The sequence below is a fragment of the Brachionichthys hirsutus genome, chromosome 10, assembly GCF_040956055.1.
Source record: "Brachionichthys hirsutus isolate HB-005 chromosome 10, CSIRO-AGI_Bhir_v1, whole genome shotgun sequence".
Lineage (NCBI taxonomy): Eukaryota > Metazoa > Chordata > Actinopteri > Lophiiformes > Brachionichthyidae > Brachionichthys > Brachionichthys hirsutus.
Window position 1 is genome coordinate 7,406,909 of NC_090906.1, and position 14,636 is coordinate 7,421,544.

Here is a 14,636-nt window from a genome sequence, read left to right on the forward strand (position 1 = left end):
AATGATCTTTAATTATCAACTTAATTTGAATTCAGCAATTTTGTTTTAGAGTTATCCGTCTGTTTTCCACACTGGTTAGTTGTAACACGGTAATAAATGTTTTTGCCTTGTGGGTATTTTAAATGTTGCTTCAGCACAAGGGCGTTTCCTCGCTCCCTGATGCCCCCGCGTTAAAGCGATACAGATGTTTTTTCTGAATTAGGGAATCAATGTTGTTAATGTCGATGGCTTCTTTGATTCATCCCTCTTAGCCCTGACTCTTCATTAAACCATATAGTAGAAGAATTGGACCGGCAAATCACAGGCTGCTCAGAGGTAGTAGCGTGACGCCGCTCCAACCAGCTATTGCAAATAGACTAAATGTAGTTTATTCTAACACGTCTTTTTAATGTAATTTCTACTTGCAAACTTCATTAACTTGACACTGTGTGTGTGCTTTTTGTTTTTAAAAACACTTTGATTCAAACATTATTCCACAAATAGAAATAATTAAATAAATCCGTAATCTAAACTCAACTGTGACATTATAGCAGAGACGTGGGAGCATCATCTGAAGCCGATGACTAAAAAGCAACAGAGCTTTCAAAATGTATTTGGAGGTTATAAAAAGACCAGCAGCTTACCACCCTCAGGGACTGTTGAGGGATTTCGGTCCTCAGGGTGTGAGTAGTGTTTGGTATCCATCACACGACCGTAGCGTATTCCCTCAGTGATGTCACGTACCACGTTCAAAGTCAAAAAACGCTCCAGAATTCTCAGTCATGTTTTTGGAGATGGGACGTCAAACCGTATCTCAGGGGTGCTGGTTGTGTTTTGTCTATAGCCATGTGAGCAGGCTGTCTCTGTCCATGTGCGACCCGGACAGAACTGTCTCCATGTCCATCAGGAGGTCTGAGCTGAGACCCTCGGGGATGCAGGGCATCAGCTCCTCGGTCTCAGACATTGGGAGCACAGGCATGGACTCCTGTAAGGTCATTGAGGAGGTGTCACCAGAGTCACCTGAGGAAGATTAAAAATGATTGAAGCAAGTGGAGGATCCAAAAACGTCGACTCTGTGATGGGAGAATTTTGGATATGGTGCGGATCCGATCAGACATGGTCTTTTTACCGTGTTGTTTATGCCACTAAGACATGTAACTTGGATTTTATATTTTCCTCTCCGTCCCTTTTCTATTGATTTTATTGCTGGTTTGTTTAGGGGGCTTTTTTTTTTAAATAGTTAGTTTCCTAACTAAATAAACACAATTGACTGTAAACTGTCTTCAGGAAGTTATTATAATATTCGTATTTATTTATATAACTAACTAGACAGAACTCTCAGTTATTATACTATAATAATCTGACTCCTGACCTCGAAAACTCACTCATTAAATTTACAATACCACTGCTATCAGTATTTGGATATTTGTTCAAGACAAACAATATTATTGTGTTTTTTCCCAGGATTTTGCTTCCTAACTTTTGAAGATGCTATGAAATGTTACACCAAACCGAGTCAGCGCAGTTTAATCTACAATTATGATGTTAGTTTCAAGTCTGTAGAAATATTATTTGATACCTCACCGCAGTGAATTTTCAGTGATTCTATAAATGTAAACATTCTGGATCCAGCAACCAGAAAATGTACAATTTTTATATTAATAAAATCAATAAAGAATAATTGATTCCGTTTCTTCAGCATATTATAGTTCTAATTATTTATGTGACAAATTCATGTGTGTTTGTGTGTTACCAGTATCCATGTGATCCACGGAGCTCAACATGTGGTCTGATGTTCTGGGCAGGCTGCTGACGCTCAGGCCGCTGTCGGTGCTCTCGTTGCGAGAGTGAGCGCTGCAGGAGGACACACATAAACCTTAAACCACATCAGCTTTAAGGACCCGTGGAAGTTCTGCCGGATCACTCAATCGAAAGAACCCGTTGTGTAAACGGCAATAGCTCTCTCCTAGACTCAGCGGAGCTGGTTTCCAAATGGAATATTTATTTAAGTTACGATAAAGTACAAAGCTCTTCTGGATTGTCACTCACAATGCCTACAACCTGAAAGGCCAGGCACGATAGCGCCATGACGCGTGCGCTCACCCGTTGAGTGTGGGTTCGTGGTTTGAGGCTCTGATCCTGACGTCCAGGGATGGGGTGAGGGTCAGTGCGTTCCTGTCGTGGTCCATCCCACCGGGAATCTGGTTCCTTCCTGCTGCCTCCTACGAACAGCAAACACACAAACAGCCACTTTCAGAAAGCTAAAAACTTTAAACTTTGGACACGATACAATCATTTGATTGTAGTTGAATCTGAACTGAATATATACACTGCAGAATAATACAAGCAGACAGCACAAGAAGCAACTCGAGTTATTTGACCCAAGTCCAGTTCCCACCTGCGATGTGATTTGCTGTGGAAGACCTTGTTGTTTGCACCTGAGCCTTTCCTTCTCCTGCCTTTGCTGCAGCGCTAATCCAAGGATGCCGGGGTTCATCTTCTGGGCTGCAACATAAGATTCACAGAACAAGAACATTTGGACTATGAGGTAAATATTTCACTGCAGGTCGGACACTTGAGCTATACGAGGAAAACGTGTCTAAGGTTTTGCGATCTCCATCATTTTTGATGCCAAACAATAACTTGTGACGGTGGAAATTGGAACAAAAAGGTTTTGTCATTGACAAACAACAACTGTCAATTCAGGAGACACAAATTTGACAGCGCGCTACCTAGACGCGGGCCGACCCATGCGGTGGTCTTATTTATGTGATCGATGTAGTACACCTCTCCCTCTGCAGTCGCAGCCTGCTCCCAGCCTTCAGGCAGTGGACCTGAATAGCAGCGAGAGTACACAGTGAGAAGGCAAATGGTGGACGGAGATTCAACGCAGAATCCGCCCCACGTCCTTGAGGTTCGCGTCGGCCTCCGGTGCGTAGAGACTCGATGAATAAAATGAACGTTAGTGGGTAGCACAGTACGGGCTGGTGTGAATGGCACGGAGAGTGCAGCTAATGAGACAAACTCTGTAACTCGGGTTCTTCAAAAGACAGAGATTACGGCGGTTTAATTCTTCAATGGGCTGTTCGACCAAATGACAGAATAATGGGCAGGAAATGCTGCTATTCAAGTCAATTGCAACTTTTGTTAAGTGCATAAATGAAAAAGGGTTCCATTCTTAGAATTAATAGAAATAAATTAAATTCCCCAAAATACCCAACGGGATCTCTCCAGTTAGTGCTGGTATTTGTTAGTGCAGTATTCTATAGAAAAATACTGCACTAAAATGTAACTTTAACAGTAACATCTCTTCACAGACACACCGTCCCAATTATTCCATTACGTTAAAATACCGGTACTCTTATGCAATTGTTGCCAATACATAAAATGTTGATATATTATCATACGCGACGGTGAGCTTTGAGATACTTTCTCACTTTTAAATCTATTTCATTATTATGATTGCAGCAGGCTACAGCTGTTTAACTTCCCCCCCCTCATCTCTTGACTTCTCAGTTTCAAATCTGGCCCTCAGACCTTCGTGTCATGCAACCCCTAATCTCAACTCCCCCTTTGAACAGAAATGATGCAATAGTGCCGGAATGAAGACTTTTCTTTTTGCTGCCTTTGTTTATTCATGCCGAACAAACCAAAAGTACAATAACGCTGCTCCTGTGTGTGTTTTAGATAACAAACTGACACTCCCCAATCACCAGCGGCGTGTTGTTAAACACAGCAGCGCCTGCGTCTGGTGTAATGCTTTATGTACCTTGCCCTATTTCCCTGATTTGAGGAGATCTTCAGTTAATTTTCTTCTTTGCGTTTTAAATATCACCCTTAACAGTCAAACACGAAAATTCGACAACATGGTTTTGTGACATTGAGTCCTTTCACACTTTATGTCAGCTAACTGTTTTCAAATGAAGAATCCTCTTTTCAATTTGACTGAACTGACCCTTTAACATTTTCAAATGAGTGGAATTTACTCAGTAGTAACAATAGTCCAATAATCCATAAAACGCTGCATCCAACCAAGAAAAACCTCAGTAAGAAATGACTTCTGGAGGAGCTTTCGTGGGCTGCTTTCACCAGAATATCAGATCTGAGAGTTCTACAGTTGTTTCCCTTCCATTCTGAACATTATCATTCCTACCAAAGACGCCCGAATCACGGCTGTAGAGACTAAAATGAAATGGAGATCCACCATGAAACGGACGCCTGTGTGCTTTGAGGAGAATCTGCACGGTGAAAGGGGCGTGCGACTGATACCTGGATCTGGATTGGTGTTGTTTTGAGGTTGCTTAGTGGCAGCTGGGTTGCTGAGCGAGTGGCCGTGGACTGGTGCGCCTGAGATCGGATGCTGAGCTGTAGCAGACTGAAGCTGCGAAAGTCGGGGGTCATGCCAAGTTGTCATCTTATCCAGGTGGCTGCAGAAACACAAGACAAGTCTGAGCATGCCTCCATCTGTTAAAGTCACTGCAACCTGACGGATAGGAAGCGCGACGCACGTTTTCCCTCAGACCTGCTCTACCTGTACTACTAGATGTGTAAGTGCGCATGCACACACACACACACACACACACACACACACACACACAGTGTTCTGCTACAGCGGCCTTTGACAGGAGGGCGAGCCGTCGGGCCATGTGCTCTCGTGAATGAAACTACCTGAAACGACACTGGTTGCAAAACTTGTTGGAGCATTTTCTGTTTGATACGTTTGAGTCCTGGTTTGAGCTGCATCTGCTGCATCTGCTCTATATAGAATAGTCAGGAATAATCAGTGCAACAGAACTCAAATTAGGACAATTCACCTGGAATATTTAGACGTCGATTAGTTTGATAAATACACTCTGGATCATTTCAATACACTTTTAATCAGTTTTACAAACACAGGATATGGTGTTATTACCCAAAGTGCACTGGACTCTGCACGGCAGGGGCATCCTCATCCCTGAGCCAAACTTGTCTGACTGCATATCGGAATGGGACTGGATGTTACAATCCTTTTTTACCTTGATAAATGGGTAGGGATTATAGTCATCACAGGGCAGGATAGAAGGGGCTAAGGGTTTCATTGGGGTCATCAGGTGGGCACCCTCCATCATAGGTGTTTCACTGAACAGGCCCACGACACCTCAAGAGGGTTCAGCAGCAACACCTGCGTCCCGGGTGTGCCCCCCTCTGCCCTACCCCCTTCTATACCCCCTGATGTTGAATAATCATGCCCACAGATGCAGGAAATTGCAGCTTTTCTCCATTCTATATGTCATTCTGATTTCTGTGCAACCAACCACATGAAACGAGGACTTTGAAGACATTAGGAAATCATGATGGACATTATATAGGCCCAGATATAAATACATGAATGAAGACAAATAAAAACAGACACCAAACACGATCATTATTGCGAAAGCAGAACTGCAGATTAGCCTTCAAGTAACCTGCAGTGCAACAGATCAAAAACAAAGATTAGCAAAAAGTTCAACCTTACTTGAGGAAATAACGTTGGCCGGTAGGAGTTTTGGCCATTTCCCAACCGTGGGGGAGCGGCACGTCATCCGGTATGATTGGTGTCGCTGCTACATCAGCCGCTTGGGTGGAGAGGGAGTTAACTGGGAGGGAGGCAGGGGAGGAATGGGCGCGGACGTGATGGGGCGTGAGGGAGCCGCATACACCTCCATCCGAACTGGCCTGACGAGAAACAAGCAGGGTTAACGACTCCACAAACAGCAACCAGAAACATAAACCAGCAGGAAGGAACGATTTGAATGGAAACGGGATTAAAAAAAGACTCGGTGGGAGAGCGCCGGAACTGGTTGTGTTACTTTAATAGACGCTTTTTGTTACTTGTAACTTCTGGGACAAAAATGTCTGCAATAAAACGATTGAAAAAGACAAGAGGCGTATTCAATGATTTGTTCGATGGGAGTTTTAACGTGTCAAAGTGAATAACCAATGAAGACCGACTCATGACAGCGGCGCCATTATTTTAACAATTTCTTTCATTCTAATACAGTTTTTGGGTCTCAAAACGATGCATCGCCGCTGTCTGGACTGTTCATGGATCTGTGAAAACATATTCCGACAATAGCAATAAAGGAAGGCTGAAAAAGACCGAAGGACAGGCCAGCAGGGATCAAAAGCAGATTCTTGTCTTCAGAACATTTAATCTCTGATCAGATAAATGGAAATAGTTTGGGTCGGACTGAGAGGAAACCTTTCAGTAAAGTCGTCCTGCAGTAAATGTAACTAATAAGGAACTTATAATATTACTGCCAACAGATTAGTACGGTATGAAACTATCCTTCTCAATATTATTGATCCTCTTGATTATATTCCACAACGGTAAAATATCAATCAAAAACAAAGTGCATGATTGAATTTCCCCTCCGTCTTCTGTCAGCATATTAGAAAAATACAGAACATTTGCTATTTTGATGTTCATTGATCGATTACATCTCATTGATGAGGCAGCTGCGGCCCTTATCAGCATTATAACTAACAATGAGAATGATCTGTTGATTGAACACTTCCAGCTCTGTTATTTATCTCTGTGCTGATTGTGATCAGTGTCCCTGGTGTGGGACAGATGTGGGACAGATGTGGACATTGTGCAGCATGTCGGGGTTTATACTTGTCTGGAGTGTCCCCGAGCGTCCGGCTGCCTGAAGAAGGAGTCCGGCAGCTTCCTCATCCTCATCGGCAGCGAGGCCGGCTGTCGGGCCGCCTTGCTGGGGTTCATCACCGCGCTGAACAGGGCCTCCAGCTCCGTCTGCGAGTCCCCGCGGACGTGCACGATCTGCTGCCCGGCCGGAGGCGCGCCGCGGTGCGCGTCCATGTTTGGCAAAGTTCGGTTGTCGCAACAAAATCTGTCGATAAATTCAGCAACACAAAACAAAACAAGGGAATAAACGCCAGGCCCTTTGAAAAGGAGACGCGACTGGAGTTCTGATCGGATTTGTTTACACTTTTAGCCTCCACACGCACACACGCGCACACGCACACACACACACCCCGTTAGAACTTTTGCGTCTATTTAGAGCTGAAACATCTCGGAAGACAATCAGCTGGGAAAAGAGCACCGATCTCAGGCTGAAGGAGTTTAAATCGTGCGAATCAAATCCAGGATCGGTGGTAGGAATCAATCTGAGCAGCACGTTACATGCCTCCCGCATACCTCCAAGCAGCCAGACCGTTTCCCCCCCGCTCTGTGTGTGCGTGTGTGTGCGTGTGTGCGTGTGTGTGTGTTCCTGCAGGAAAAAAAGGAAAAAAAAAAAAAAGACACACTAGAGAAATCACAGCCGGGAAAACACTCACACAGACCCTGATCTCCGACGCGAAGGTTCGGCGGTCGAATAGAAACGAGTCCGAATGGAGGAAAGTTCGTTCACGCAAAGCTCCAAACTTTCCTCTCATCCCCTGCTGCGTCCAGATTCATGCGATAGTGCGGAGGGGCGGGGTTGCGGGATTTAAAGCTGCCGCAGTTGTTGCACGGGAAATTCCTTTTAAGTCACACTTGGCGCAGGCGTAAAGCGGCAGCGCAATTAAAACGAGAGAGTTTCTATTTATTTACACGCTTTCAGAAAAAGCACCAGAAAGAAACACGTGAGAAATAAAGAAATAAAGCAACGCTCGATGACGTCAGAAATAGTTTTTGCTTTATAAGTCCTGCTGTTTCCACTCTGGATTCCTGCAGCCGAAAGGAAACAAGCGGAGTTTGATGCTCTTTAACAGTAAAACGAGGCTGTGTTGTTGTTGGGGGGGTCGTTTTATTAACTCAAAGCCTGGACTGGGCTTCTAGGGGTGGGGGTGGGGTTTGGTTGGGGCTGGGGGGGGGGGGGTATTGGGAAGTTGCCCTGAGAAAACATCCGCCCCTGATGAGGCCAATCCAGCCGGAGCCTGTTTGTCGGTGCGCTCGCAGCCGCAGCGTCCTGCCCTCTAGTGGCAGACATGCGCAAAGGCCGGCTGAGCCTCAGCTGGCCGCCACATTGAACTGAAAGGCTGAAAGAATGTGTCTGGACTGCTGTTATTATTGTCTACTGCGGATTCAATATGCCATCTCGTTATTAAACTAACAACAAAATGGCGTCTTGTTCATGAAAATCATTTATGTTTCCATAAGTTCTCAAGTTCTGCAAAATCTAAATTGATCAGAGAGAATGATTTCCATTTATTGACCCAGGATGTGATGCGTCGACTGGTGGATCAGCAATAACGAGATGTTTTTGTTGTGAATTTCTAAACGAGACAGTCAATTATCAATCTGACAATGTGACCATGGCAACCAGAAAAAGGCTGTAATGTAATACACTCCTACGGCCCGTAGGTGGCGCCGTCACACCTTTACAAAGGGAAGCATCTGTTTGGATTTGACTAGTTTCTTGGCTGAATTTCTTCTCTTGAACGATATAATCTCTATCTTCTGTTTAATCTGAGGTCATCGCGGGGGGAACCAGACTAGTGACATGCAGGTGAACTATCAGGGTGAACAAAACAGCCAGAATGAACATTTAGTCTGTTTTATTCAGGCAAATCACTTCAGTGTTAGGGTTAAGATTATTCTTTAACTAAGTTCTTTCTTTCTTTTTTATTTATTCTTTTCATGAACATTTACAACATCCCACCTTACACACACCTTCAAGAATAGTTCATGATTAGAAAGGAGCAGATAGAAGAATTAAATTCTTATATTTGTCTGCCCCCCACCTTTTTTCATAATCATTACAAGATGGTCACTGCCCCCCCTCCCCCCATCACCCGTGCTACAACATAATTTATTACCACAGTCTTAATACATTCCTTCAAAAATCAAGTTTGCATAAAATAAATTGTTTCTTCTTGTATCTCTTTTTAATTTCCAACATATTTCAACAACATTTTAAAATCATTCTCCTGAGAATTCCACAATTCACCCGAAACGGGTTGTTTGTGCCATTTGATGTTTAAAATCATGTCGTTTTCTATGGTTTTCATTATCAGAAGTAAACACAAACAACCTTTAGCAGTAATGTTCGCGTGTTACAGAGAGAAGAGGAGTTTTTGTTCAGACATGAACTGCTTGGTTTTTCAGCATCACAGGTTGCCAACAGGAAGAGGTCGTCACAAAAAGACTCAAGACATCCTCCAACACTTGCAGCGGCCACACAGCGAATATGTGTCCGTCGTCTGCTGTGAAGTTGTCAGAAATTAAGATAATAAAATTGATCCTTGATTTTGCTATTAGCATAAAATAATCATTATGTTGTTCTATTTGTTGTTGTAAATCAGAACAAAAAAAAAATCTAATATTTTGATCGATAGTTTGTAAAATAAATTCTTCCATGTAATCTTTAAAATCTTTGCTTCTGTATGTCCAAGAAAAGAGGTCAACAAAGATCTTGTTAAAAAAAGACTTCATTCTTATATTACTGTTGTTTTGTGCCAGGTCGATTTGACCCATGAAGATAACAAGGCTGAAAACATGGACACAGCATGAAGATGGTATGACCCAGAATAAATCTCCTTGTGCTGCTTTTCCCATATATATATTTTTTTCTCCCGTGTTTCCTGTGCCTGAATCGCCACTGCCAATGTTCCAGCCTGTGCCGTCTACTCCCTGCCTTCGTTAGCTCCTCCACCTCCTGCCAAAGTCGCAGCAAACTCTTCACTCGCGTCCCCTGGCGATGTCTGCACTGAGCGTCTTCAGAAAACCAATCTTTATAAAGAGATACTACACGGGTTAGTCTGCATGTTCTCCTTTCAAATGCGTGTCATTCCCATGCTCAGAGAGAATGTAACATAGGACAGATGTTGAGGGCCCCGAGGCTTACAGCAGCAGGTTTTTAAACATTCCTCTCACCGACCATGGCTGTGAAATGCATAGAGATTCAGAACACACAGCAAACCTTTCCTCCAGCTGGACCCCGACTGGAATGTGCTGCTGCCCTTTATCACTTTTCACTTTCCTCACTGCATGACTGGCCAGTTAACAGCAGTAATTGGTCTGACGGTCCCCGTGGGAGGCTGTTTCAAGTGTATGAGTCAGTGGTCAAAGGGAGTAATAGCTGAGAGAAATATGAATACATGAATACAGACCCTTGGACACTACCTTCTGCTGCATGCGTGAGCCCTGCTGGTTTCTTTGCCTGTTTCACCATCAAAATAAAATTGCTCTCTCCACATCTGCTTCTCCTGCTGGTGGCAGGATATAAACCATAAAATAACAACGGGCCAGCAGAGGGGGAAGGTAATCACTCTTACCCACCACATATCTGTAATCAGCACATTCACTCACTGAACCGAGCCAGACTCTATTCATTATCCCTTTAACAAATTCAACCACCTCTTAAAGAGGGTGACGTAATGACCATTTACAAGAAGCTATGGCGAGTGACAGGCGGACGTGGAGGCAGTCAGAAAACAGAAGCAAGGACGTCGACTTGAGAGATGAGAAGGGAAGGAGACATGCGAGGGAAAAGAGCAGAGTCTGTGGAAAAGTAGAGCAAGTGGAGGAGTGGCTGGCGGTGACGGTGGACGGAGTTCAGCCTCCATTGCTCTGAGAGAAAATAATCCCAGTCAGAAAAAAAACCGACATGATGTGGACAACAGCTGTCCTCCTGCTGCTTTTGCCGCATCTGCTTTCCTCCACAGTACGTATGATATGCATATCATGAATTATTTTCAACTTTCGTCCTCTGCTGTCAGTCAAACGTCTCCTGCATGGAGATAGAGAACATGGGACCGAGTTGAATCGATGTCATGCAGCTGCTTAAAGAAAGGCAGAAGAGAAACAGCTGCAGCTTTTATTTGTATTTTGCACATGACTGTGAATGGCTTCAAGCAATGTTGATACAATCAGAAAGAAGGAAGAATTTAGAATTTGGCATTCTGAATGGATCATAATTCCATTTTTTGTCTTCAAACTGTTTGGATCTTTAATATGAAAATACTCAGCTGAATACAAGAAAAAAATTACGATTATCCACAAAATGTAATTTAAAAAGAAAAACCTAGACATGCAATGTATAATATAATTCCAGAATATAAAAATCTGTAGTATTAAAAGTTGTATTAAAACACAACTAGAGCGTATTGCACCAGTACTGAATTAACTGTTGCAATAATTCCTTTGGAAATGTGGTGAAGAAGAGAAAAAATATATGAAAATAAATTAAATGCTTAAGTTACCGGAATAAATAGTATACTTAAGTCAAATTTACAGTTACATAATGTGATTGGAATTACACCTGCAGTTCTCTCTTTAATGGCAGGACACAGGAAACAGCGCCGATTTGAACACATCAGAACCGGTCATTGAAGACTTCACCGATGCTCCGGCAAAAGCACAAAAAACCCACGGAGGGGTCAAAGGTCGGAACACGTGTTCCATCCCATGTGACATCACTGTCAAGCTGCTTCGAGATGAGAAGCATTCAGTCTGTGGTAAAATTATTGCTGTTAAGAATGTTACCAGGAACAGATGTTTACTTTTTGGTGATGATCCATGATTTACTTTTCATGGTTGGTGTATAAAGTTACAGAGAACACTTTAGAACCTTTTGATGATGATCCAGATCACCATGTGGACGGTTTGAATCCAATTAGGAGGGGAATGAGCTGCTCGGCGGAGGTCTGCGCTCTCTGAGCGCTTTTCTAGTTGTCACTATTTCTGTCATCACAAATATTTATTGTCCAGAATGCATATCTCTCTGTGTGTGTGTGTGTGTTTGTGTGTGTTTAAGGTCAATTACAACAATCATTGTTGTCGTTTGGACGCAGCACGCGGAAGCTAATCAGGGATGTGATGGAAGAGCAACACCGAGCCCTGGACATCCTCAGCAGTCAGGTAGCGAGACGCGTTCTTTTCTTCTGTTCATCAGGATGCTCTGACGTCTCTGAGTGGCTGTTTACAGGTTATGGAGCTGATGACCAGAGTGCAAACGCTCACCTCTGAGGTCCAGAGAAGCAACATGGAGACATTCTCCATCAAACCTGTGCAATCCCACGGTAACACACAGACACACACACAGCATGTGTGACAGATCACACCACTGCACCACATAATGCCATTATGAACAACTGGCATTGACTTCCTTAGTCTTCATTCACCTCGAGGTGCCATAATCCCGTTAATCTCATCTAGATTAATTTCTCAAGCTCCACAAAGCTCCTTCAAAGCAACAAAGCAGCTGACTCCTCATGATGAGTGAAATCCCTTTGACTATTTTATAGCCGTGAGCGGAGAGACGGTTCATCAGACAGAGTTGCACTCCTTCAAGACGCAACAGCTGCATTGTTGAACGTGCCCCCCCCCCCCCCCCGTTGATGAATGTTTGCTTTGATCAGGGCGAGACTGCAGCGACATCAAGGACAACCTCATATCGGTTGTTCCCAAGATCCCCAGCGGTATTTACATCGTCCACCCTGACAACACTGACTCTTCATTTGAGGTCTGTTGACAGTTTAGCCATTTGGTCCGTAGCTGAATACTAAGTCAGGGTTAAAACCACACCTGTGCTGCAGGTCTTCTGTGAGATGGACTACATGGGAGGTGGATGGACGGTGATGCAGCGGAGGACTGACGGGTTAACGGACTTCAAACGGCCGTGGGCTGATTATGCCGATGGCTTTGGACACCTTGCAGGTTGGTGGAACTCATTTGATAAATGTTTTTTTTCTGAAAACGGGGGTGGGGGGGTTTAGAGGTTACATGCAGTTTTGTTGCACGTCGAGTTCACAGGCCGCTTCAGACAGTTCGTCCTGCAGGATTCTAGATTTAATTTCTGTAAAAAATAATGTTGAACTATCATCATCAGGAAGTTTGAGCCTGAAATAATCCAAAAATCCAAAAAGAAAAAAAAGAAATCAAATCGTCTAATACATATTTAATATGTGTGTGTGTGTGTGTGTCTGTGTGTGTGTGTGTGTGTAGGAGAACACTGGTTGGGTCTGAATAAAGTATTTCATATAGTAAACCAGAAAGATACTCGTTTCCAACTTCACATGGCTTTGGTCTCCCATGACGACGTCACCTCTTACGCATCATATGATGATTTCCAGCTGGATAGTGAAACCCAGTTCTTCACTCTTCATCTGGGCAGATATGCCGGCAGTGCTGGTACGAGCACTGTTTTGTTTTGTGCAAAAACATATTGTGTGTTTCTTTTTTTTCAACAATATATATATATACGCACCTTGACCTTTGTGTGTTTATTTTGTTTTGCATAGGTGATGCATTTCGTGGCTATGACCAGGAACAGAACCAAGACACGGCTCCGTTCAGTGCCTCAGATGTGGACAATGACGGGTGTGATCCTTTCTGCTCAATCAATAACCACACGGTGGAGAGTTGCAGCGCCAGGCACAACCACACTGGATGGTGGTTCAACCAGTGCGGCCTGGCAAACCTCAATGGCTCTCCTGAGGACTTGGAGCTGAATCAGGGACAGAGGATGCACATCCTGTGGGACACCTGGAGACAGAAAGGCGTCCCTCACGCCATCAAATCAGTCACAATGAAGATCAGGAGGATTGCAACGAATAACTGACAGAGACAAGGACCTGGAGCCGGACAAACTAAGGAAGAAAGCACTACTGTAAAAGCACTAAGTCCACCATTGTTACACCTGAACGTTAAATAAAAACGGGATGGCAGGATGAAAGCATGTCTCAGTTTCATTGTTTTACTTCATTACAGCCAATCAGAAGTACTAAAATGTTATTTTCTTTGACTTCTGAGGGCAAATAGGCATGAATCTTCCTAACATAACATAACATAATATTTGACACATGTCAATAGTAATGAAGCAGATAAACACTGAAAGACGCAATCAAAAACACGTCTGTTTTATCCCAAAATGAATATTTAGAGGTTGTGGTAAAAAACATCATCCAAGGAAAATCTTTCCTTATCTGCCGGAACCCAGGCTTGAACCAGGGACCCCCAGATCTTCAGTCTAACACTCTCCCAACTGAGCCATCCCAGCTTGCAGATGTGTCAAAACCGGTGTCCTCACAGAATGTGTCTCTGCTGGACATGTGCTTTGAGTGTCTCTGATTCTGATTTAGAGGTTGTGGTAAAAAACATCATCCAAGGAAAATCTTCCCTTATCCGCCGGAACCCGGGCTCGAACCAGGGATCTCTAGATCTTCAGTCTAACACTCTCCCAACTGAGCTATGCCGGCTTGCAGATGTGTTGAAACCGGTGTCCTCACAGAATGTGTCTCTGCTGGACATGTGCTTTGAGTGTCTCTGATTCTGTTGATAACACTGGAGGAGCGCTGGCTCTTTGTGTGGTATCCAGAAACCTACCACACACACACACACACACACACAGAGAAGGTCTATTCAGGTGCTTTACTGTGACCCCCAGTCGGAGTGTGTATGTTTGAGTCGACAGTATTTACATCCACATCCTGAGTCTGTTCTCTTTTGGGCCGGTGACATTTGTCAGAGTTTGCCCCCTTTCACCCGACCATCCTCCCCATAAAATGTGGCGTTGTTACGTCATAAAACATCCAAAGTGACTAATCTTTAGCAATCAGGCCCTTAAAAGGCAATTTTCGACTGCGACAATTGGACACGAGAGACGCGGATTTATTAGATTTTTGAATGTTGACACAATCGTTTCATGTAATTGACTGTTTTCTGTGAAATTCATCTGAAAGCAGTCAAG

General features: G+C 43.7%; 2 protein-coding genes across 2 annotated transcripts; one reads left to right on the forward strand and one right to left on the reverse strand.

The window, feature by feature from the left end:
- Window positions 1–817: 817 nt before the first annotated feature.
- On the reverse strand, window positions 818–6,820 carry LOC137900631 (transcriptional coactivator YAP1-like). The gene is made up of 8 exons (XM_068744750.1): window positions 6,617–6,820; window positions 5,474–5,673; window positions 4,249–4,406; window positions 2,712–2,813; window positions 2,378–2,484; window positions 2,083–2,201; window positions 1,733–1,833; window positions 818–999 (listed from the first exon to the last, which is right to left on the reverse strand). Exons 1-8 carry the CDS (start codon window positions 6,818–6,820, stop codon window positions 818–820), a joined length of 1,173 nt encoding a protein of 390 aa, XP_068600851.1.
- A 3,733-nt stretch (window positions 6,821–10,553) lies between these two features.
- Window positions 10,554–13,508, forward strand: angptl5 (angiopoietin-like 5). Its single transcript, XM_068744955.1, has 8 exons — window positions 10,554–10,610; window positions 11,232–11,403; window positions 11,703–11,806; window positions 11,874–11,967; window positions 12,307–12,410; window positions 12,484–12,604; window positions 12,893–13,078; window positions 13,189–13,508. Exons 1-8 carry the CDS (start codon window positions 10,554–10,556, stop codon window positions 13,506–13,508), a joined length of 1,158 nt encoding a protein of 385 aa, XP_068601056.1.
- The last annotated feature ends 1,128 nt before the right edge of the window (window positions 13,509–14,636 follow it).

Bases quoted from the DNA above. Each gene is read 5' to 3' on its own strand.
- LOC137900631 (XM_068744750.1), bottom strand. From the start codon at position 6,820: ATGGACGCGCACCGCGGCGCGCCTCCGGCCGGGCAGCAGATCGTGCAC. The intron at 5,674-6,616 runs GTATAAACCCCG...GTTTCTCGTCAG, and splicing joins CTCGGGGACACTCCAGACAA to GCCAGTTCGGATGGAGGTGT. The intron at 1,000-1,732 runs GTAACACACAAA...AATCTTCCTCAG, and splicing joins CGTGGATCACATGGATACTG to GTGACTCTGGTGACACCTCC.
- angptl5 (XM_068744955.1), top strand. From the start codon at position 10,554: ATGATGTGGACAACAGCTGTCCTCCTGCTGCTTTTGCCGCATCTGCTT. The intron at 12,605-12,892 runs GTTGGTGGAACT...GTGTGTGTGTAG, and splicing joins TGGCTTTGGACACCTTGCAG to GAGAACACTGGTTGGGTCTG. The intron at 13,079-13,188 runs GTACGAGCACTG...TGTTTTGCATAG, and splicing joins CAGATATGCCGGCAGTGCTG to GTGATGCATTTCGTGGCTAT.